The sequence below is a fragment of the Lygodium microphyllum genome, chromosome 17, assembly GCF_053477565.2.
Source record: "Lygodium microphyllum isolate KBCC chromosome 17, Lygodium_microphyllum_v1.1.10, whole genome shotgun sequence".
In the NCBI taxonomy this organism is placed as follows: Eukaryota; Viridiplantae; Streptophyta; class Polypodiopsida; order Schizaeales; family Lygodiaceae; genus Lygodium; species Lygodium microphyllum.
In genome coordinates this window covers 64,576,234-64,602,366 of record NC_141151.1, presented here as the reverse complement: position 1 = coordinate 64,602,366, position 26,133 = coordinate 64,576,234, and the positions used below count along the sequence as shown (strand labels likewise).

General features: G+C 42.4%; 1 protein-coding gene across 1 annotated transcript in view; it reads right to left on the bottom strand.

Annotated features, from left to right (window-relative positions):
- Positions 1-2,620: 2,620 nt before the first annotated feature.
- Positions 2,621-26,133, bottom strand: part of LOC148021973 (uncharacterized) — a 163,236-nt gene continuing 139,723 nt past the window's right edge. Inside the window, exons 13-14 of the mRNA XM_087697519.1 lie at positions 3,623-3,683; positions 2,621-3,242 (exon numbers count right to left, since the gene is read on the bottom strand). Coding sequence (XP_087553645.1) covers positions 3,060-3,242; positions 3,623-3,683 — 244 coding nt within the window. The 3' untranslated portion in view covers positions 2,621-3,059. The remainder of the gene's footprint in view (positions 3,243-3,622; positions 3,684-26,133) is intronic.

The window sequence follows — 26,133 nt, the reverse complement described above, 5'->3', positions numbered from 1 at the left end:
AACCTTTTATTTTAATGATACTTGTATTCACCTTTTGGCTCCATAGGCCATTTTGTAGACATTAATCCCTCTCTCTCTCTCTCAAAAGATAATTGTATTAATTACGTAGAAAAGCACAAGATTACATGGTTACAAGGTACAAGATGGCCGTAGGCCACATGCGTAAAATATGAGACATCATAGTGAAGGTGCAAAGAAAGCAGAGTGACTAAAGGGTGGAAGAAGAAACTGTAGTGTGCCAAGCAAGCAAAGCTTGTCTAGGGAGCATATATGTTAATCAAGTCTAGCTGCCAATGAAAAAGCCCTTTCAAGCAAGCTATATGACTTTGCATGCCTAATGATGCATCGAAGATGAATGTATTTCTCATGGTCCATATATGCCAACCACCCCAGAAGCATAGGAAAGGAAAAAACACTTTCATATTAGCATGCACGGGATCCACAAACTTGGGATGTCCTTGGAAGTATCTATAGTCCAATGACTTGGAACTGAATGGTAGATAGTGGTGACCAAATCTTCCTTGCAATTGGGCAAGTAACAAGCCAATGGTGGGGGGTTTTAATTGATTCCTAAAAAAAAGTAGCAACCATTGGGAATCCTTCACTTGGAGAGCGCTAAGGCGAGAGGAAGCGCACCAATCAACATTCGTCCAAAGACCTTGAATCAAAAAGGCATTTTTGTTAAGTTGAGCTATCATTACCATAGATTTCCACCACACTTGGCCTTTTTCGAGGCCCCATGTGGTATTGCCTATCTAAACAAGCCAATACTTATCATGAATAAGCAAATGATATATTTGATTTGTTGAAGCACGACCCAAAAGCAACTGACCATTAATCAACCAATCTTGCGAAGACACCTCTTGGTCCAAAGAGGGCAGAGGTTGCATGGCTCGTAAAGAGGTGGAGATGGTGTTTCACAAATTGTGGTAGCCTGGAGGAACATGAAAGTAGTGTGGAGCTGATCTAACAGACATAACAACCCCATTGACATGTAGAAGAGCATCAACAATAGCGATAAGTCCCAATGTGCCATTCTATTCAACAATGGCCTTTGTTCCTCTTTGCCTTGCCAGGAGAGCAACTTCAAAACCGCTAACAATTTTGCTCTCAGGGAGTGTGCCACCTCTCGATTTGAAGGTGGGTGACAAGATGATTTAACAAGGACCAATCTCCAGCAGAGGACCAAATGATTCAACAACATAGAAGACTTAAGATAGATAGGTTGATTGACATTAAGCACATGTCACCATGAGGCACAATCTTGGTATTCCCATGCTTGATACCTTGAATCTCAAGGAAGAATGTGGCAACCAAGGATTAGGGCTGCCTTCTCTTGCACAATGCCTTAAGAAATGATCAACAAAGAGCGATCCAAAAGATACCCATCTGAGCAGAATCTTTTTTCCAAAGAAAAAACTAAACAGGTTGAGTAATTTGCTGTAAATGAAACTTCAACCAAGGGAGCAAGGGAAGGTAATATGAAATCATTGGTATCATGATTGTCTGTGCTATATTTAATCTCATGTGAAAAGGCCAAGCTTGTGATTTCTAAGACACAAACTTATCCATAATACATGAGGAGATCCAATCTATTAGCACTTTTGGCGAAACATGCACTCTCGAAGGATAACCCACATGCCCGAAAATAAAGCCTTTACACACCACATTGCCTTGTCAACCCAAGGCTCGGAGATCACTCTTAGGGCAATTGATAAGAACCAACTTAAATGCATTTATGTGTAGTCCCAAGGCAATAGTGAATATCTCATGTGGCCATCACTCTCTGTATATTATCCGGATCAGCCTTAAGAAATATGAAGGTGTCGTCTACCAAGGCCTATCCCACCAGCTGTTCCTGTGAAGGGAGAGAGACTCTGCCGACCACCTCACCATTGGCCACTAGACGAGACAACATCAAAATGGGGCAAGTGACCAAGGCAAAGAACAAAGGACTTAACATGCAACCCTGTCTGACTAATCGATGAAGGGGGAAGGGTGTCATGACACCACCATTGAGTAGAACTCTTGAAGAGGAATCCATGCTGATAGTATTGATAAGTTTAGACATTCTCGGACCAAAACCCATGCCTTGCATCAATTGACCCAAGAAGAACCATTCCAAATGATCAAAGGGTCTTTCAAGGTCCAATTAAACCATCACCATTTCCTGTTTCATGTATCGAGCATAATCTATTCCCATCTGGACATTCAAGATGTTGTGCAAAATATTGCGCCCTTTGATAAATCCATACTGGGCTGGGTGAATAATGTCCAGAAGATATTCATGTAGTCTGTTGGCTTAGGACTTTAGTAAAGATCTTGTACACAAAGCCCATCAACGAGATTGGTTGCCAATGCTTCAAGGCTAAGGGGGACAGCCATTTACGGATCAGTTTAATCAGACCTTCCTTCTAGAAGGGTGGCATGTGTCTAGTTGTCCAAATCAGCTAGCATAAGGCTGTCAAAAGGTGCAGCCAACTGAATTAATCTCTCTCTCTCTCTTTGAAAAAGGTTGCTGAAATTAAAGAATATGTAGGTGTACAATAGGCCATATGGCCAGCATGAGAAAGCCATATTCACTACTAGAAAAAACAAAACCCAAAAAAGTCAAAACGTGTGACAACATGAAAGAAAAAACTTGTTGAAGCCCTTCAACAGAAAGAGTATCCTGCACCACCAAGCATGAGCAGTGATCAAAGTCATCAGAATAATCTCCAACATCTCTCTCTCTCTCTCTCTCTCCATGGACAGCAATATGAAAGCATGTGGTAGACTTGTGCAGCAGACGAGAAGGACAAGGCATGGAGGTGTACATGCGTAAGATATGACTACTTCCATTGATGTTTTAACTCCTTTTTTTTGGCAATCTGCACAGATGCTGTCATGTGATGGCGAGTGTGATATTAAGATACAAGTCCATATGCTCATCACATGGGCAGAGGTGCATGTGAACCTTGTGTTATGTTACTGACAATCTACATACTTTTGGTCCTCTGCTTCCAAAAGCTACAGATTTGGACCAGAATTTAGACAAGAATCTAAGGAAATGTAAAAGCTCAGACTACAACAGATGGGGGCCAATTGGGGTGTGTTCTGGGATGATGACCGCTTCTTCCCCCAATGCCATTTTTTTGTGACAGTATATGATTTGAGATTCTCTTCTTTACTGCACATTCCAGGTACTCCTCAACCGTAGGTAGGGTGTATATCATGGAACTTTCAGCTTTATTTCTGATAAGCTGTCCAAAAAAGAAAAATGAAGTAAGATGCTGAATAAACTTTCTGCTTGATAATCTGATGATTGAAGTGATCTTAGGACAAACTACAATGTTTTATGAGATTTTCCATACTGCCCCTCAGATAGTCTGTCATTATAGCCCATCAGATTGGTTGTTACTGTTGTATTTCTGATGTACTTAGCTACTCATTTATAGAGGTCCTTGTGTACTTTGTATTCTACCTCGGGGGATTCCCTTCGAGTCATTATTAATAGAAATTTTCTTATCTTGGGAAAAAAATGTTTATGAGAAACTAAAGCACGCTGAGAGTTCATGCCCTCTGTTTTTGCATCCCACATATCTCTTCATCTGTCCTCTTAAGGGATCACAAGAAACCAAACCTTTGATGCCCAGTGGCGTTCAGCTTGTTGGCATATGTTTTGTAAATCACGACCTGACATCCTGCAAGTACAACATATATAAGTTCACTAATTAGATAATCAGCAATGGTGATATTGCTTAGAAAACTCTAATACATCTTTTAATTTCAGGGTTGTTATTTGTAGGCCTTCCATAATCTTTACTTGCCAGGCTGTTTAATAAGAATACACAGACAATGATTTCTACCTCAAACTGCCTAAACACTAAATGACAGAAGAAAACTGAACAGATCATTAAGGTGCATGCAGGCTAACTTAATGCTAATGAGATCATTGTACTGCAATTATAGATGCCTTTGCCTCTTATTCTTTGTAATACTTATCTAGTCCATCATGGAGTAACATAAGAAAAAAGAGGCCAGGCTGTGCATTGGAACAATGAATAATGGATTGAACTGGATTTAGAGGTCCTGGATCACTCAAAGTAAAGAGGCTCTGTATAACTGATTTGAAGCTCCACCTGATTTGCTCTCAATAGTTGCCAAATTCCTGAAATTCCCCAAAACTCAGAAATTCTGCCATGACCCAAAATCTCTCAAAACTCAAACTCCCCAAAACACAAAACTCCACCTGATTTGCTCTCAATTGTTGCCAAATTCCTGAAATTCCCCAAAATGCAAAAACTTTGCCATGATCCAAAATTTCTCAGAACTCGAAACTCTTCGGTGTTTTTATTCTCACTTCCCAATCTGTTCTTTGCAGATTTTAATTCAGGCCTTGGTCCTACACACAAGTTCATTGAATCTAACGCTTGCAGACAGAACCAATTCAGGCAAGGTTATTGGAATGCATAGCACAGGACTCGAAGGAAAACTTGCTGGCAGTTTGGAACTCTCCCTTCAGCATATCATTCTTCAGGTCAAACCATAATTCTATATCACGTCCAACTCGAACAAAAGTCTTTTATCCCATTTACTTTATAGATTTTAGGATCTTATGCATCATACAGTTGCACCTTAGACAATCCATCCATAGTCACTGCTAGGTTTTGCCTATCCAAAGGTACTTCATTGGTCCCTGTTTATGGGCTTTCTATGACAGATGGCTTCCTACTATTTGTCATTGAAAGCCCAATAGCCATTCCACTATCCAAGCCATTACATGCTCCACTCTTTTACAAGCATTCTCAAGATCTAAAAGATGGCCATTAAAGAAAACACATCACAATGGAAGATCATAACAGCAAGAAAGATAATAAGTAAAGTACAAAAACTCTTTGTATTACTAGAGTAGGAATAGGAGCTGGCAAAGAAGTAACAAATATACTTTTATTTGTATGGCCGTGCTCACCATTACTTTTGTATAATAAGTGTCTCATACATATTATGTAATCACCAATATTATCTATATTACAAAGTTTAACACTATGATATGCTTGAACGATATACTTAGCTTCATCATTGTGACTTCCAAGCCATTTTAAGATGAGTGCTTTAAAGAAGAGCAATCCTAGGCTGATGTCTCTTTGAATTGCCAGCTTGGTTTGGGCATTTATAGATTCCCACTAGTAGCATAGATCTCTTGTGAAACCACGACTTTGTCAGAGTGCAGTGGTGCGGAAGCGTAGGACTGAGAGAGAGAAAGAACGCAGGGAGAGAAGAGAGAGAAAGAGACAGTGGAAGATGAAGATCTGCCGTATAAAGTGTGCTGTATACAAAGATATGCAGATATGTACACGGGCGCAGTGCGCTGGACTGCGTGTCTCCACCTTGACAATGCAACCTGCTGTTCACCTCGAAGTCCGCTGCAGTCTGCACTGTCTCCTGTCAGAAATCTGCGAACAGAGACGGAATCTGCGCGTGCCACCAGTCTGTAATCTGCGAGCAGAAAAGTGTGGGAGACCGTTGAAAACCTCGGCTATAAATAGCCAGGAAACACGGCGCCAGAAAGGATCTGTCGGCTGCATTAAATGCAGCCGACTGACAGGACAGGTCGGACTGCCACATGGCAGTCCGACTGTGCAGTCCGACTGCACCTGGACAAGGTCTCTGACTGCTAACACCCCCTCTCAGAGCCTGGGTGGGGCAGAAGCTTGAGGGATCTGGAATGTCTCCGAAGTAGAGCCTGGGGAAGTGCCTTCGTAAACAAATCTACAAGATTGTCCTCTGTCTTGCAGTACTCCACAGTGATGGTCTCATCCAGAAGCTTCTCGCGGATGAAGTGGTACTGGATCTCTATGTGCTTCGTCCGGGCATGAAAAACAGGATTCCATGCCAAGGCAATGCAACTCTCATTGTCACATTGCAGTAAAGTAACACGAGTCTGGGGGCAGCCAAGCTCCTCCAATAATCTCCGAAGCCACACAGCCTCACATGTGGTGGAAGACGCGGCCCGATACTTTGCCTCAGTAGACGAAAGGGCTACCGTGGGCTGCTTCTTGCTACTCCATGAGATAACACCTGCACCCAAGGTAAAACAGTAACCTGTAGTAGACCGCCTGTAGTCCACATCACCGGCCCAATCCGAGTCGCTCCAACCTGCAAGTACAAGATCTGAACCATCTGTCCCTGTGGGATAACGAATCCCTAAATCAGACGTCCCCCTCAAATACTGAAGTATCCTCTGAGCAGCCTGCCAATGCACTGTCTGAGGTTCACTCATGAACCCTGACAAGAGCCCAACAGCAAAACAAAGATCAACACGAGTGTTGAGGAGCCAAATCAATGATCCAATCAACTGACGATAGCGGGAGGCATCCGCCATGGGAGAAGCTGAATGGGAAGTGGCCTTTCAGTTCGGATCCATAGGAGTAGAAAGGGTCCGATAATCCTCCATCGCAAAAGAAACCAAGAGCTCCTGTACATATCTCTGCTGAGAGATGAAGATCCCCCTCTGAGACTGATAAATCTCATGGCCCAAAAAGAAATGGAGTAGACCCAAGTCCGTCATCTCGAACGTCCGATGTAAAGTTGCCTTCGTCTCTTGGACCTTCTGTGCATGATCACCTGTGACAATCAAATCATCAACATACAACACAAAAAGCACACAACCATCCTCGGAAGTGTGAACATAAAGCTGCGGATCGGCCTTAGAACGCCGATATCCCAACTGAGACTGAAGGAACAAATCAATCTTCTCGTTCCATGCACACGGAGCCTGCTTGAGGCCATACAAGGCCTTCCTCAACCTGTAGACTTTCCCATCTGAAGATCCAAAGCCAGGAGGCTGCTCGACATAGATCTCCTCCTTCAAATCACCATTGAGGAAGGCCGACTTCACATCCAACTGGTAGACATGCCATCTCCTATGGCCAGCCAAGGCAAGAACAGCTCGAATAGTTGCCATATGAGCAGTGGGGGCAAAAGTATCATGACAATCAATCCCTGGGCGCTGTGCAAAACCTTTAGCAACAAGGCGAGCCTTGTGCTTGTCCAAAGAACCATCGCTAAGGTATTTGGTCTTGAAGATCCATTTGACGCCAATCACCTTCTTATTCGGGGGGCGTGGCACGAGTAACCAAGTGCCATTCTTCTCAATAGCCTCCAACTCACTCGGCTTCTATAGCTTTCTTCCATGGTGCGGACTGTAAAACCTCCTTCATGGAGGTGGGCTCTCGATCCTGCATAACACAGGTCATCAAACAACAGTTAGAGCAAACAAGCTCCGAAGTATGTGCCTGGTGCCTCCGTGACCGCCGTGGACCATCTTGGGGTCCCCACTCCTCAGGGACCCCCTCGATCCCTGAATCACGGAGTGTGTCACGGGCCCAACGAGGAGGAGGCCGGACCTCCCCTCGTCTCTCAACATCAGCTGAAGACTCTGGTATATCCACCGGTGGTAACCCCTCGGGCGTGACCGGTGGAACAGTAGACTCTGTGTCAGAAACAGAATCAGAATCAAAAGGCCCGGGCTCCAAAGGAACTGTAGCAGGAGCCCAACTCTCCCCGGGATCTCCAAGAACGGGATGCTCCTCACCCGTTGATATGGCCGGAACCTCCACAAACTGCACATCTCGACTAGTGTACACATCCCGCTTGACGGGATCATACAAGCGATAGCCTTGGGACTGGGAGCTGTAGCCAACAAATACCTGTCTTCGGGAAGCTACTTCAAATTTATCACGGTGAGCCTTGGGAATGTGAACATAGGCATCACACCCAAAGACCCTAAAGTAAGAAACATCAGGCTTAGACCCAAAGTAAGCCTCAAAAGGTGTCATCCCATCAACGGCCGAAGTGGGGGATCGATTAAGGATGTGGACTGCAGTAGCCACAGTCTCGGCCCACAGAACCTGAGGGGTCTGTCTGTGCTCCATCATGGTGCGCGCGATCTTGATCACACTGCGGTTTTTCCGTTCAAGAATGCCATTTTCTTGAGGAGTATTGGTATTAGCAAACTCTTGGTGTATTAGCAAACTCCTGGTGAATACCTTTATCTGCACAAAAGCGAGCAAACTCATTAGAAACAAATTCACCACCCTTGTCGGATCACAAGGTCTTCAATCTCCGGCCTGATCGGTTCTCCTCAAAGAGAAGCCAATCCTTGAAGTGGGAGAAAGCTTCTGACTTCAATGCCAAAAAATAGGCCCATGTCATCCTGCTATAGTCATCTACGATCAACATGAAGTACGAGCTTCCGCGCAAGGACTCGTTCCGCATAGGGCCACATAGATCCGTAGATACAAGCTCCATCGGTGAAGTAGACCGCCGCGAAGCTTTGTGGGGAATGGCATCCCTATGCTGCTTCCCACGAATGCAGGAGACACATGGTTGCTGGCTCACCACTATATCCGGCAACCCTCGAACAAGCTGTCCACGTGACGCCCTCCGAAGATAATCATAGTTGAGGTGACCAAACCGAGCATGCCATAACTCTGACTGTGTCTGAGAGGTAAGAAGAAGAGTAGAGAGGGCGGTGGAAGACTTCAATTTATAGATGCCGTTCTCCTCATATCTGGATGATAGAACCTTCATTGACCCACGATCAAGGACTCGCACCGAATCACTGTCAAACTCCACAAAAAGTCCAAGGGAGCAAATCTTATGAACTGACAGAAGATGATACCCTAAACCTGGTACATGCAAGACCTCGGAGGTATGGGTACCACCACGTCCATCTAGAATAAGCTGCATCTTACCCCGTCCTGCAATAGACATTGAAGAGCTATCTCCAATGAGAACTTGCCCACGCGAAGGTCACAGCTGGGCAACACCATCTGATGAAGGAGTCATGTGCCGGGAGGTACCACTGTCAACGATCCACTCTCGAGCCTGGGGAGCCGTCATCGCAGCATCAGAAGCATTCGGTGAAGAGTCCTCAATGACAGCTAGATGAAGAAATGCAGCTGATGAGGGTGCAGCCACCGCTCCAGAATCCTTCGTGTCCTTCTTCTTGGTGTCCTTCTTGTCTTTGTCAGGGCAATCCTTCTTTCAATGGCCAGTCTTTCCACAAATATGGCAGGTGGATTCTTTGTCCTTGTCCTTGTCCTTCTTCGACTTGTTATCCCCCTTCTTCTTCTTTTGGTCCTTCCCCTTCTTCTGAGAGGCTTGACTTATCAGTGCCTCTGACTTGGAAGCATTCTGTCCCTTTAGCTGTTCCTCTTGGTCCAAGACTATAGGAACCAACTCTTCCCACCGAAGAGTAGACTCTCGCCCCGAAGCAATAAGAGCGGAGTAGAAAGTACCGAATCGTGGCGGCAACTGGGACAAGAGTGTGATCGCCATGTCTTCGGAGGAAATCGGCTTCCCCGCATTCTGAACCTGCATCTGAAGCTGTCTTAGCTTGTTGATGTGCTCCCGCAACGAAGAAGACTTATTCACGGACAAGGTCCGCATCTGAACCTCCAAAGAAACCCGCTTCATTAGGGTCATCCGGTTATACATCTGATCAAGCTCCAGCCATATCTCCCGAGCCACTGTCAAGTGCTCGATGTAAGCTATCACGGCTGTAGTACAAGATAGAAAAAGAAAGGAACGAATCTTGGCATTCAGTTTGTCCCAGTGAGACTGAGCCTTGGCCAACTCCGCACGAGCATCGGAAGAGAGTTTGGACTCATCTCTTACCGAGGGCCGGTCGATCTCCTCCTGTACAAGCTCCGCCAAATCATAGGACTCAAGGATGGCCAACATCATGAAATGCCAGATGCGGTAGTTGTCGCCATCGAGCTTTTGATCTGTGGGAAGAGCCGGTAAGACAGGCACCTTCCGGTCCATAATCGTCTGGAACTCCAAGTCAATCTCTGTAGACATCTTCACCTGTAATGCCTCTTCACAAACGCAAAAGCAGCCCCCTCTGACTGTGAAAACTCAGCCTGCTAGGGCTCTTCCGCGTCCTGAAACTTCTTCACCCGCCGGAGGCGATGAAAAAGCAAAACCTGCACTTGAAAGTTGAAAACTCAAACTTCCTCCTCGTCAAACAGCAGTAAACAGCAGCAAATCCACCACCTGGACTCCTTTCCTGCGCACCCACGCTCGCTTCAACCTTGTTCCGAGGCGCAGCCCTCCTGCCTGCCCTCAAACGCTGAAAACACAACCTTGTGTCGCGATAGAAACTCCTCTTCAGGTTGGTTCTGCGCTCAGTCAGCCCTTCAACATTGCTCTGATACCATGTCAGAGTGCAGCAGTGCGGAAGCGTAGGACTAAGAGAGAGAGAACGCAGAGAGAAAAGAGAGAGAAAGAGACAGTGGAAGATGAAGATCTGCTGTATAAAGTGTGCTGTATACAAAGATATGCAGATATGTACACGGGCGCAGTGCGCTGGACTGCGTGTCTCCACCTCGACGATGCAACCTGCTGTTCACCTCGAAGTCCGCTGGAGTCTGCACTGTCTCCTGTCAGAAATCTGCGAATAGAGACAGAATCTGCACGTGCCACCAGTCTGTAATCTGCGAGCAGAAAAGTGTGGGAGACTGCTGAAAACCTCGGCTATAAATAACCAGGAAACAGGGCGCCAAAAAGGACCTGTTGGCTGCATTAAATGCAGCCGACTGACAGGACAGGTCGGACTGCCATGTGGCAGTCCGACTGCACCTGGACAGAAACTGTCCGACTGCACCTGGACAGAGTCTCTGACTGCTAACAGACTTATGTGGTTGACTGCATTGATTTGACAAATTCCTTGATTATGATAGAGGGAATAGAAATACCCAAACATCGCATGCAACCCTTTTTCAATTTCTCTTTGTTTTAGAGAATCTATATTCTATAATAGTAGGTTTTCAATTTTGTTTCTTTTTGTTTTTTTTTGTCTTTGGAGCATCTACTTTCATCATGTTAAGCCATAGTATGGGATATCATATTCATTAGCTGAATCATCACATATCTTCCAATCATTTTTGACTTCTAGATAGCCATAAAAAATGTTGCTTCTTGTTCTGCTTTAGCAATTGGATCCGGAGTTTGTCTTTTTGGATGTGCTATTTGCCTTGTGGATCTCCATAAGAGCTCTTTATGGTTGCTCAAGTAGTAAGGATCTTGGCATTCAGATATGTTGCAATTTTGCCAACTTGATGCTTCATTCATCTCTTCTTGATTATGAGACTAGCCATCATAACCCAAATCTAAAGAGTCAAATTCGCCATTGAGGGTGTAAGTGGAATTCAAAGTGTTAGGGTCTATGACCGCGGGAGAGGAAGAGCTTTATTGAGCTTCAAAGATGTGAGTAAGCTAAGTTTTCCATTCTTTCTCCTGCCATGCTTTAAGATCAATGTAAATGACTTTGTTTTATTTATTTGGCTTGTCGATGAAAGCCATAACTTTCATGTCATTTCGAAGCATTCGAAGTTGATTCTTCTCTAGATATGCAAACTTAGAGTTTGGTTCAGCAGCGATCTCACTGTATATTTTGGAGTGTTCCCAATGACACCTTTTCTCTGCTTGATAAGATTTTTTATCTGAGACTAGTTCATCTAGAAAAAGGCTATATTTGGTCGGTCGGAGTAGTTTTCAGTACATATAATCTAATCCTCAAGTCTAGTTGGTTCCTCATTTGCATCATATTCTAGCTCTTTTAAATTGTCAAGCGAGATTGACCAGGAAGTGCAAGATTTGACCAAGAAGTAGGAGGTATATTTGATGGTGGAGGTATCCATGACCATTGTGATTTGATTCATATCTCTACTGCTACCAATGATTTCATTTTCTTTACCCTTTATCATGAACACAATATCATTGGATTGATCTTCTTTAAAAGATTTTAGTGAGAACCATATAGATGAAGACGGTGGATCTTTCTTTTTTGGGGTGATGACATGAAGCGATTGCTTTGGAGTTTCTTTGCCTTTGAGTAGTTTTACCAACTACTCTATTTTTGCATCTATTGATTTAATCCTATCTGAGAGATCATAGATGGATTTTCTCTGCCAATTTGAAATAATTTTGAACGAAGAGTAATTACTTGAGCTCTGAATGATGAATGGGATGCTTATCACTTCTCTATCACTGACCTTGAATATGGTTGGTCTATCGTGTAGCACATTGAAGGTGTGGCTGACTGAATAAGACGCTGTAGATTCTACTAGATTTTTGCAATGTAAGCACTGCAAACCGTTTTGTGTTTTGACTAGGTTTTCATGGGAACATATGGTTGGCATTTGTTGAAGTGTGTTAGTTGCAAGAGTAGTGGGTTTTGCCACGAAAATCGGCTGATTCTGCTTTAGCATGCTTCCTCTAGCTAAGGTTTAGTTAACAGAAGAGACTTGACATATAGATATATGAGTAATCATTTCTTTTTTTTTGTGTCATTGAAATATCGATATTTCAATTCGTGGGCAAAGATAGTACAAATCATTGGACTGTGTGGGGTATTAATTTTTCTATAATCTGATCCGCCTTCGTTGTGATATTTAGTCCTTTTCTTTTGAGTCTAGGGACAATCTTTCAAAAACACCTGGAATTGCAATGCTAAGGACAACTTTATATTGTAAAGCAAGATGAATACTGCTTGCTTTCAGTGGATGAAGAATTAGTCATTCACACCTCTGGTGTTTCTTTGTTTGGTTTTCATATCAGAGCCAGAGGTGTTTGTATTTTGGGTTGAATTTTGTGAAGAGCGATATATCATCATTGCATATTTTTTAAATTTATTCTAGGAATGAAAGGAATGTATCTGATAAAAGATCCTAAAGCTTTTAATACATTTCTTTAATGCTAAAATTTCTCTATGTGAAGAGGGATAATTTTCTTTTGCATTGGAAAATTATCCTGAAAAAAATTTACATATTTTCTCTTTGCCACCATCAACCTATGAGAGAATACCACCCCATCTTGTATTTGAAGCATCAGAGTAAATTATTAGTGGTTTTTTTGGAGAAGGAATTCTTAAGGGTGGCAAATGTTTGATTTCTTGTTTTAGTGAGTAAAAGATTTGCTCATATTTTTTTGCCCAAGTAAATAAAGCATTCTTCTTAAGGAGTGAGTCCATTTAGAAGTGTATTTTTGGAGACCAGGTACATGGGGATGAATCTAGGTAAGACATTGTAAATAATTTTTCGTTCATGCTATATAGTAAAGCAAGATAAACACTGTCTTAATTGAATTCATCTCTATATACTAGGTCTCCAAAAATACACTTCTAAATGGACTTCACTCCTTAAGAAGAATACTTTGTTTACTTGGGCACAAGAACACAAGCAAACATTTTACTCACTAAAACAAGTAATCAAACATCTACCACCCTTAAGAATTCATTCTCTGGGAAATCTACTAATAATCTACTTCGATGCTTTAGATAGAGGACGGAGTGGTATTCTCTCACAAGTTGGTGAAAGTAAAGAGAAAATATGTAGTTTCACTTCAAGATTTTTTTAAAAAGCAAAAAGAAATTATCTCTATTTACATAGAGAAATCTTAGCATTAAAAAAATGTATTAAAAGCTTCAAGATCTTTGTCGAATACATTCATTTCATCGCTAGAACAAATTTAAAAAATATGCAAGGATATTTGGCATTAAAAAATCAATATAAAATTGAAAATAAAAGATTATTAAGGTGGCCCCTTTGGTTTGATAATTTGCAAATAAACTTTGAATATATTTCCCGTCACAAAAACATAACACTTGATATACTTTCCAGGTGGCTTGAAAATAAGTCAAATCAATGAGAAAAATTTCAATACACATGATCACCCTTTATAGTCCTCTTGACATGGCCTTAAATGGGTTGTACAATAAGATATCTTCACATGACCTCACATAACTTGTACAAAAAGATACCTTCATGTAGCTTCACATGGCTTGTACGAAAAGATACCTTACTTTCCTTTATTTTCGGTTGCCCAAAGACTTGTACAATTTAAAAAAAAAACTATCTTCTCTTAAAATTTTCTATATAAGGAGAGAGTCTCTCATAATAGAGAGATCGACTTTCAATGCATTTTCTTTACTTTTCTTGAAATCAAAACTTATATACTTTGTGCAACCTTATTTGTCTTGTTTCTGAGCATTCAAATTCTTGAGTTTGTTTGAGTTCCATGAGTTTCCATTTTTTGGGTGTTTCTCTGTTGGGTTTTGAAGGATCTCTAAATTCCACTTGGTCTACTAGTAACGTTGAGATAACGGATCTCTAGGAGAGACGGCCTCCAAGTGGAAGTCTCCATAGGTGAGTCACAAGTAGGGTCACGAGCAGATAGTAGAGCCAACTCACATGACATCATCTTTGATGGTGTAGAGCAAAAGAATTGGCTTAGAGGCTGGTGCAGTGGGCTCCACTATATGCCTCTCTCTCTCTCTCTCTCTCTCTCGATAATCACCTTGTTCACCTGAGGATCAAACGAGTGATAGGCTTTCACCTCGAAGAAGTATCCTACAAAGATCAAGGGATTAGCTGAGGAATCGAGCTTTTCCTTTTGAGGGACCACCACAATTGAGCACCGGTTGAGGATGTATATTAATGTGTTAATAGCCTTTGTCCATAGGTGCTTCGGGAGCTCTTGACCAAACATCATCGAGTATGCCATGTTCACGGTTCCTATGCAACATGGTTTGCAACTCCATTTTCAAAGGGGAAGTTGTTAGACATGAGCTGGCAAGAGATAAAAACTCGTGGGAGGTAAACTCAGTACCACTATCACTCCTCATGGTTTTGATACAATGACTAGTTTAATTTTGTGCAAGATATATCCAAGTACAGAAGTGTAGGAAGGCATCAGATTTATGCTTTAAGAAATATACCCATATATATCTCCAACAGTCATCCACATTAAAAAAGAAGTGCAATGCCCCATTAAGGGCGATAGTCGATGCTGCTTTCCAAGTTAAGGGATTGGTATGTTAAGGGAATGGTGTGCAATGCTGCTTTCCAAGTTGACAAGCTCTATAGACATCCTTGGATAGTTTCATGCAGGAGACTCTCAACCATTTGACGCCATGACGGCTTGTAAAGAGAATTATATATGCAAGGTGTCCAAAGTGGAAATGCCAGAGACACTCATTGTTTGTAGGCCTTCGTGTGGGCCTTCCTTGCTAGCGGTTACCCAATTGAGGGATAGAACTCTAATTCTTAGCTTTATGTTGGGTACCTCTAACCTCTGTTCAACACTCCTCGTCAAAATGGCCAAGGACCCCGAGGAGGCAGTTGGTGTCAAAGGCAAAAGTTAGAATAAGTTATGCCAGTTGGGTGTTGGGGGTCAGTTGGTGTGAGTTTTGACCTTGGGACAGTTATTTGGCCAATACGTGTCGATGGTGACACTAGGGATATGTATTAACTAATTAATTAATGCCAATCTAAGGGTCAATAGAGGTTGGGAACCACTCCAAATTGCAAATGGCCTAGCCAATTTAATTATGGATGGACACATTTAATTTTGGGCATAATCAGAAGGGCTGAAATTAATTTTTAGGAGTCACCTGTAACCTTCTAGGGGCCTGGCATAACATTTTGGAGATGTCTAGCAGCAAGTGATTGCATTAAATGCAGGTTGAAGTAGGCAGTAGGTAGAATTTAGGGTTTTCTCTCCAAGAAAATCAGATGTCTCTCAGATCTTGACTTTCTCTCACCTTCTTCAACCCATTCTTAGGAGATCTCAGCATTTCTCAGCCATTTTGAGCAGATCTCAACCAAATTTGGTGGACAGCAGAGAAATCTCTCCTCTAAACCCTAAATGTATGCAAAAATTAGGGTTTGATACCCACTTCGAGACCCATGCCAATTGATAAAGACATCGTACATTGAATTCAGCTCCTAAAACTTATGTAATTGTTAGGAAACTCACGTGCTAGCCCATTCATTGTTATTCGGGGCAGCATTTAGCCAGTTGGTGGTTCCTGGGTGAAAAATCAAGGGGCAATTGGTCCGAATTGATTGTTGCTGATTATTGCTATAGCAAAGAAGATTGTGAATCTCAGCTTGTACTCATTTCATTAGCGATAAAGTTAGAGAAATACCCACCAAAGCTTTGTGCTAGTGCTTGTTGCATCCTGGAGCGCGAGGATGGAGACATGCAATGCTTTCTCACAGCAGAGAGCAGAGACAGAGAGAGAGTATACAGAGTAGAGAGGAGAGTGAGCACGACTTGTGGGTACAATGACGAGTGTACCTCTTTAGGTTTTTAGATAGATATATATATATCAAAGTACAAATGTGCCTAGGGTGTATTCACACCCGTGTACATATAAAAGGCACGATGGCCCTTTATTTCCAACAACCTTCCACGTAAAGGCAATGTGCCTTAAGGGCAGAAAGCAATCAGCTAAGTCTAGGTATGTACAAAGCTGAAATACATATATCTATCCAACTCCCATCATCTGTTGGCAATGAGCAAACCGCTCTGCTGGAAGACCCTTCGTGAGAAGATCTGCGGAATTATCATCTGTATGCACTTTGACAAGCTCAATGCTCTTGCTATCAAATACATCTCTAATGAAGTGATACTTCACCTGTATGTGCTTCGTCTTTGCATGACTATAATGCCAAGCTCTCCCACCAAACGTGAAAGCCATAAAGCCTCATTGCATGCCTCAGTGGCAGCTACATACTCTGCCTCTGTAGTAGACAATGCAACACACTTTTGTAGTTTGGAGATCCAAGAGACAGCTCCTCCTATGAAGGTAAACACATATCCAGAAGTGGACTTTCTGCAATCTGTATGACCAACATAGTCTGCATTCGTAAAGCCAACAACAGATGTCTTCTGCTTTCCAAAGCAGATGCACAACTCCTTTGTGCCTTTGAGGTATCTCATAATACCTTTCACTGCTTCCCAATGCTTTTTACCAGGGTTTGCCATGTATCTGCTAACCACTCCCACTGCAAAGGCAATGTTAGGACGTGTAGCAACCATAGCATGCATCAAACTGCTGACGGCTGAAGCATATGGTATCTTGGCCATTTCAGCCTTCTCATCATCAAATGTAGGGTTGTTCTCTGCACTCAGTTTCACATATGGAGGCAATGGAACCCCAATTGTTTTCCCCCCCTCCATATTGAAACGCTGCAAAACCTTCGAAAGATACTCCTGCTGAGATAGATAGAGTAATCCTTTTGAACTATCTCTGAGTATTCGCATGCCAAGAATGTGATTTGCATCACCAAGATCCTTCATGTCAAAGCTGCCATAAAAACTTTGCTTCAGTGAGTCCAAGGCATGAGTATCCCTGCCAGCAATCAGCATGTCATCAACATACAGAACCAAAATAATCAGCCTGCCATTTGCAGCCTTCTTGGTGTACAAGCAGTGATCCACTTGACTTTTATGAAAACCTTGAGATTGCATAAATGTATCAAACTTAAGATACCATTCTCTTGGTGCTTGTTTCAGTCCATAAAAACTCCTTTTGAGTTTATATACCATCTTCTCTTTCCATTTTGCCACAAACAATTCAGGTTGCTGCATATATATGTCTTCATGCAGATCACCATGTAAGAATGCACTCTTTACATCCATCTGTATGAGCTTCATATCTTCAACTGCAACCAAGTTTAAAATGGTTCTCAATGTAGTCATCTTGACTACAGGAGAGAATATCTCATCAAAGTCAACTCCATGTTTCTGCTTGTACCCCTTCGTAACCAATCTTGCTTTGTACTTTGGCGAGGAACCAGAAGTGACGACCATCTTGTAAACCCATTTGCATGGAAGGGTTTTCTGCCCTTTAGGCAACTGTACCAAGTCCCAAGTGCCATTTTTCTCAAGAGATTTCATCTCTGACAACATGGCTTTATACCATTCTTCACGTCCTATTTGTCCATCGCTTCCTTGAAGCAAGACGGTTCACTACAATCTGTCAACATGACATAATCAGCCACATTGTTTGCATTAGGAACGAATCTATTAGGTTGTCTAGTAGCCCTAGATGATCTCCTAACCCAATGATCATTATTTACTAGCTGTTGAGCTTGCAAATTTTCATTTTCAACTTGTTGTCCTGGCATTTCAGGCTGCAAATCAGCATTGACAACTTGTTGTCCTGGCTGTTCATGCACATCCAGTGGCTCATCATTATGGGCAATGGCTGCCTGATCATTTCCAGCATTATTTTTTGCATTTGCAGGTTCATTTACAGCAGGTATTTGCTGCTGCACAATGGGCACATTTTGCTATCCAAAAGGTATTTCTTCTTGGAATACAACCCTACGGACCTTCTCAGTCTTTTAGGGCTGTTTATGTATGCGATCTTCCCGGAAGATAACATCATTGTTGCATACTACTTTCCTTATCTCGGGATCCCATAATCTATACCCCATTTCACCTTCATCACCATATCCTAGGAAAATACATTTACAGGACTTTGGCTTAAGTTTGCTGCGTTTTTCCTTACGTATGTGCACAAATGCTTCGCAGCCAAACACTTTCAAGTGTGCATACAAAGGTGGCTTGCCCGACCATGCTTCTTGGGGAACTCTTCCCCCCCTCCCCCCCCCAAAGACCTCTTTGGTGACCGATTAATCAAGTGTATGGCTGTCATAACAGCCTTTGTAAAAAAAACCATGGGATAATGCAGCATGAGACAGCATTGTACGGACCTTATCTTGTATGGTCCGATTCATATGCTCTGCAACTCCATTTTGGAGTGGATTATGAGGGATAGTGAGCTCCCTCTTTATCCCTTTGCTGTCACAAAATGCTTGAAAGGCCTTGGACACATATTCCCCACCATTGTCAAAGAGAAGACACTTAAGTGTCTTATCAGTTTGATTTTCAACCAATGCCAAGAATTTTATAAACTTGTCAAGCACTTCGTCCTTGCTACGAATAGGATAAATCCATACCTTCCGTGTAGCATCATTGACAAAGGTGACAAAATATTTCTTTCCCCCTAAAGATAACCCTGGCATCTGACATACATCCGAATGTACTAACTCTAGAGGAGAAGATTTCAACGAAAGAGACTTCTTATGAGACGTCTGTGCATGTTTACCATAAACACAATGATCACGATGCTTAAAATCAACCTAACGAAGACAAGGCAAGTAACCCAAACGAGAAAGCACTTTCATTCTAGTTTGACTCATGTATTCCAACCGGCCATGCCACAAAGAAACACTTGGTTACTCGGTCACGGCAACAACATGGTCACACACACTAGATACATGAAGTGGATACAAACTATCACTCTTGCAACCTCTAGCAATAACCCTAGATCCCTTACAGATCTTCCATTTCCATCACCAAAGGTGGTATGAAAACCATCGTCATCTAGCTGCCTAGTGCTAATCAAGCTCTTATTGAGCTGAGGTACATGCTGTACATGCTGAAGTGTGAAGACAGAACCATGCTGAAATTGCAACTGCACACTACCAACACCTGCAATGTCACATGAATAGTTGTCCCCAAGATGGACAACACCATGTCGATCCCTTGTATAGTTAGGAAACCACTCATCATGAGGGGTGATATGAAAAGAAGCACCTGAATCTAGAATCCAAGTGTGCATGTCATCATTTGTATCTGCAAGTAAAGCATGTGTACTAAAGTGTGAAGAGACAAAGAGTACGTCATTCCCACTGTCACTGTCATGAGTGATTACATTCACCTCTTTAATTTTGACATTGCTCTTCTTAGGCTAACTCTCTTTCTTCTCTTCCTTGCTATCATCTGTCTTATTGCCCTTTCCTTTCTCTTTCTTCCATTTATAGCAGCCACGTTTGAAGTGACCCTTTTTGCCACAGTGATGGTATTCAGTATCCTTACCACGTGATTTACTGCGTCCCTTGCTATCAGATTTGCCTTTCTGATGTGATCTGCCTCTAGTATGCAAAGCAGTGGAAGACTTACTAGATGCATTGTTCTGCTCATTTATTTCTTCCATAAGAAGAGCACTCTCTACATCAGCATACAAAAGCATAGCATTAGAATTGCTCATAGCAGTCCTGAAGGTATCCCATCTCTCTAACAGAGTGCAAAGCAAGAACGCAGCTTTGAACTCATCATCGATATTGAACTTCAAAGCGCAAAGCTGGTTGAAAATGGAGTTAAAATCACTAAGGTGAGTAGACATTGCAGTCCCCTCTTTCATACGCAAATCCATGAGTTTCTTCAACCAATAGACTTTGCTTGCAGCACTCTTCTGGGCATACAACTCTTCTAGTCGCTTTCAAATGTCATAAGCAGAATCCAACCCTTCAATGCTAAACAACAAGGCATCAGAAATCAATGGCTCAATGGTTGAGTGTGCAAGCTCATTTAGCTCATCCCAGTCATCCTGCTCGCCTGCTTCTTCTGCAACATGACATTATAGCATTGTTTTTGCCAGACTGCAAAGTTATGTGCTCCTTCAAGCTTCTTAATGTGCATAAGATGATTGCTATCAGTGCAGCCATGATTTTCAGCCCAAATGTGACAAAAAAATTCAGCAAATGTAGGTCCAAACTATCACACAAGTGACCAAGGTACAAACAAGTACCAACCAGCAATAAATAACCACGTAAAAGCAGAAATTTCAGATCTGCAAATAAATTTTCAGAAGCACTAAACCTTGTGCTACAGCACTCCACAACTGATTACAGTTGTTCCAAGGACAAATACATCACATTACATGAGAAGTCCCAAATTTTAGCTGCAATTTCTGTTGTACATGCACCCACGAGCACAAAATTTGACATGTGCGGTCAAAAGCCCCAAAATTTTTGTGCTCAAAGCATCAACCATACATCTGCACTGTCTTTGACATGCATAGAGCAGGCCAATTTTGCCAAAATAGAGCAATTTCAGCAAAACCCCCAAATTTTTCGGGTCCAATGTGCACAAATTCCAAGAAATTGGCTCATCCCAGCAAAAATTTCACTTGCATTTGAGAATCCCCAAAAAATTTCTGAGAGTTGTGCACTCAATGTCTGCAATTTATTGTCCAGAGGTCACTGCAGTATGTGTCAGGCACCAAATTTGGAAAAAGCCCCAAATTTCAAGACACAGATTTACACTGTGCCTATAGGTGTGAACACCCGATAGAGAGGGGAAAAATAAGGTGAAGAAAATGAAAGAGAACAAAATGTGCCGTTGAACGTCGTTCGTGTGACAGGATGACCTACCGCCCGTCACGTGGAAGCCTTCCTGTCACGCAACAATTGCAGTGCAGCCCCGTCGCGCAGCAACGCCCCGTCACGAAACATTGTTGCCTCCAGCCCTGTCACGCAGAAACATTTTGTAGAAGTCACCTCAATCAATCATCAGTCTGCCGTCGACTGTTACCTGTTCGCCTACTCGCCAACAATCCGCAAGATTGTTACGTTGGCTGGTCTACTCCTCAACAGCTTGCATGAGCCATTGGCTCTGATACCAGTTTGTTGCACCCTAGAGTGTGAGGATTGAGACACGCAATGCTTTCTCACAACAGAGAGCAAAGAGACAGAGAGAGAGAGTGCAGAGTAGAGAAGAGTGAGCACGACTTGTGGGTACAATGACGAGTGTACCTCTTTAGGTTTTTAGATAGATATATATATGAAAGTATAAATGTGCTAAGGGTGTGTTCACACCCGTGCATATATAAAAGGCACGATGGCCCTTTATTCCCAACAGTGCTGATTTTTTCTCTCGGCTGAGAAATTACAACAATATATCTTTATATAATGAGATGTAATTAAGCAGTGACGCTGCCTCTTAGTATGAACCTTCAAATGGGAATAAATGAAATGCAATGCCTGATCTTGGACAAGGCTCAAAGCATGGACAACAAGCTGAAAATGTTGTTGTTGGGCAAGATGCAGGGCCTTTAAGGCATAATGAGGTTGATGACCAACAAAGTGAAGAGGAATTTGATGACTAGTTCAAGAATGGAATCAGTACAATAGCAAAGCTCTTTGCTAAATTGGCAAAGGATCCTTAGTTTACCCAATTTTTGAGTGCTAAGAAGAAGGACAACAAGGGCAGGAAGAAGAAGACATCTTCTATAGCTTCTTCGAAACAACAAGGTGCACCAAAGGTAATGCCAAAGCCTTCATTTGAAGCTTGTTTCTTGCCAAGCCAAGATATGCAAGACGAGCCAAGAAAAAAACAATTGCCACTAGTGGAGTGACGTGAATCATAATCACCAGCCCAATCAGAATCACTGTAAGCATGTAATTGCAGTGGTCCCCCCTTGGCATAAAGCAATCCAAGAGATCTAGTACCCTGCAAGCAATGGAAGACACACTTAATAGCTTGCCAATGTGACATGCGTGGCTGATGCATATATCTGCTTAGGACTGAAACTACAAACTATATGTCTGGCCTAGTGTCGCATAAGTAAATAAGACATCCAATTGTTGGAGCATATGTGTGTATATAAAATAAATCACTGTCATCATGTAATGATAGTTTGAGTCCAGGTTCCATTGGTGTACAAACTGGCTTGCAATCTTATAAGCCAAACTTCTCAAGAAGTTTACCAATGTATCTTGATTGTGATAACCCAACACCTCTAGCATCATGTATAAACTGAATGCCCAAGTAATAATGCAAAGACCCCAAGTCTGACATGTCAAAAGTTTGCTGTAAATTTTGTTTAAATGCTGAAATCCGATCAGTATGTGTCCCTCCTGTAAGCAAGAGATCATCAACATAAAGACAAATGATCAGCATGGATCCCCCCTCTTTACATACGTAAAGGGTAGACTCAGATGAGCTGTTTATGAACCCTTGGCTAAGCAATAAAGCATCTATCTTTGCATACCAAGCTCTAGGAGGTTGTTTCAAACCATACAAAGCTTTTTTCAGCTTGTAGACCAAGTGTTCCAAGCCCTCAACTGCAAAACCAATGGGCTGCTGTACATATACTTCCTCATGAAGTTCCCCATGTAAAAATGCAGTTTTAATATCCAACTGATGTACAATCCATCCATAATGAGCAGCCAAAGCAACCATAGACCTGATGGTCGTCATACGAGAAGTAGGAGCAAATGTCTCCTCATAGCCAATGCCTTTTTTCTGTGCATAGCCTTTAGCTACAAGCCTTGCCTTGTATTTGTTAATGGATCCATCTGCATTCCGTTTCAGCTTCTTATAGACCCATTTTGTTCCAATGGCTTTCTTCCCAAATGGCAAAGACACCAAATCCCATGTTTGATTCTTAGTGATAGAATGCAATTCAGCTTTCATTGCTGCCATCCAATGCACACTCTGTTGTGCATCCTCAAAACATTCAGGCTCTTCTTCATCAAGGTTGCTTGCTGCCATAACAAACTCCATGGTATGTGCAGCATCATGCATACGAGCTTGCCTTCTAGTACGACCAGCCATGGGTGCATCCAGATGGCTATCTTTCATAGTTTGTAAATACCATCTAGGCATTTGTCTTACCTTTTGACTGTGCATAAGCTCTTGCTGAATTTCAGTTTCAGCACTTTGCTGAATATTCAGATCAGCCAATGGCTGATTTTCTGCATTTTCCAAAGGAGTAGTTGGTTGAACATTGAGTTCACTTGATGCTGAAACTCCAGCTGCATCACCAAATGTAATGGGCAGCAGCCCTTCAAATACATCACGGGCCTGATATGTGTCTAAACCAGCCAGGGACAATTCTAATTTTTCAGCAAATAGTACATCCCTACCAACAAACACCTTTTTCGAAACAAGATCATAGTTTGTAGCCTTTGCTCTCATTGCTATATCCCATAAAAATGCATTTAACAGCCTTGTTATCCAACTTTTTTCTAAGTTCCTTTGGAATATGTGCATATGCAAGGCACCCAAAGGTACGAAAGTGTCCAACAGAAGGTTTCCGACTGTTCCAAGCCTCAAAAGGTGTAATTTTCTTCAATGCTTTGGTAGGGCATCTGTTCAAAACATGGCAAGCACACATGACGGCTTCCATCGAGAAACTATGAGGCAAGCTCTTTGCCTTCAGCATACATCTGGCCATCTCCATGAGTCAATAAAAGTCACAAAATAGTAACATCCTCCCAATGACTTTGTTTGCATAGGTCCACATACATCTGAATACACTAACTGCAACCTGGCTATTGCTCTAAAAGCAACATCACGAGGAAACGAAAGACGATGCATTTTTCCCAAAATACATCCTTTGCACAAGTGCTCAGGAGGTCTCTCCAGTAGAGGTAATCCATCTAGCATCTGTGTATGCTGTAAGAGTATCAAGCTGCCAAAGTTCACATACCCCATTCTAGCATGCCATAACTCTGCCTGTATCATAGCAAGAGTAAGAGTGGATGCCAAATACGCTGGCTGATCAACTGAAAGAGCATCCAACTCGTATAACCCATGACATAAAGTGCCTGTCAAGACCAAAGTCATCTGTTATTTGTCTCTCACCATGCATTTGTCATCATCAAATGTGACCTACAATCCACAACGTGCCAAAGAAGAGATAGAGAGCAAATTCTTCTTTATGCTTGGCACAAATAAAGCATCCTATAGGTGGAGAATAGAGCCATCAATGGTTGTGAGCACAATCTCCCCAATATCTCTAACAGGGTATGATGCATTGTTGGCACACTATACAGACTTGCCAACTGGAGCTGCATAAATAGATGCAAATAAATCTCTGCGAGATGTAATATGCCTAGAAGCACCACTGTCAAAAAACCAAGTGGCTGCATCCTCAGTAGAGCTGAATGCTCGATCTGCCCAAGAGGTGTCATAATTGCATGTGTAAAAACAATAGTCCCTGTCTGCAACAAAGGACGCGGGCTTAGTAGCAGTGGAAGGAGCATCAGAAATAGACATTACTGACTCCTTTTTCTTCCCTTTGGCAATGCGCTTTCTGCACTCAGTGATGTAGTGGCCTGGCTTCTTGCAATAATGGCATTTGCCCTTTTTGACTTGCGTGCCTTTCTGTCTAGCCATAAAAGCCTGCTTAGAGGCTATAGCATCCACACCACTACTCCTCCGTGTTTGCTCCTCCTCTAGAAGCAAACTGACTAATTGAATAAAAGTGATTGGCTGCGAGGCAATCCTCATGGTGAGGTTTAAGGCTGTATGAAAAGCCAAGTACGTACAAGGTAATGAGTTTAAAGTGATAAATATCATCTATGCATCCGAATAGTACTCATCAACATTCATGAGTTGCTCTCGCAAGTCCTGAATTTTGTTCAAGTGATCCTGAATATAATCACCTTCATCCATTTTCAATGTCTCTAGCTCTTTATTTAAGAAAGAGATGCGATTCTCATTCTTGCTTGCAAACATCTGCTCCAAAGTTAGCCAAGCTTCTCGTGAAGAAGCTGCTGAATGAATATGGGGGATGATTGACCGTTGAACTACCAATGCAATCAGCGACAAAGCCTGTGCATCCCGTGTATCCCATGCTTTTTGAGTTGTTCTTCTTTGGGAAAGTGGCTAAGTGGAGCACATTGAGGTGCCCGTGGTGCAGGTCCTCCTAGAGGAGTAGCTGGAGCCACAACTCCAGATCGAGCTTCTTCTCCACTGACATAATCCCAAAGATTTTTCGCCACAAGTACATTCTTCATCATGAAGGACCAATGTGAATAGTTATTTCCATCCAATCTGTCCTCCTTGGATATATACCTTGGATATATAGGTGAAAACATCTCCTCCCTGATTTGCCATGATTTTTAATTACCAAAGAAAGATACAAAAGAGCAATGTCGAAGCAGAACTTCACTAGAAATCTGAAAATTTCTAGAAATTGCAAGAAATAACTTTCTGCAATTAGTGTACAGAGGTGCACTCTGTCAAAACTGTCTGTTATGCACGCAGTCCAACGTGCAATCTGTGTTCAGCAACACTGTACCAACAAAATCCCCAAAATTTCCTTGCTCCAGGTTTGTCAAAACCGTCTATCAATGACTGTAACTGCACTACGTATGCCAATGTTCCCAGAAAACATAAAAGTCCCAAATTTTTTTATGAATGTGCCCAGAAATTTATATCAACTGTGTCCTTGACACGTATCCTGAATTTTGTGCTTGTGCCGTGGGAACCCCCTCTTCCAGAAATTAATTTTGGTATAAAAAAGTAAAAAAAATTTAAAAATTACCTTTGAAATGACGAATCATTACTGACGACAGGCGGGTGTGGGAGTGGTCAACGTAGCTGACATGAGGGTAGTCGGGCTAGTCATCGCAGGCGAGTTGACACGCAGCGCTGGCGACTGACGGGCGTGACGTCTGGCTCACCAGCGGTACTAATGCTGGGCGCAACGTT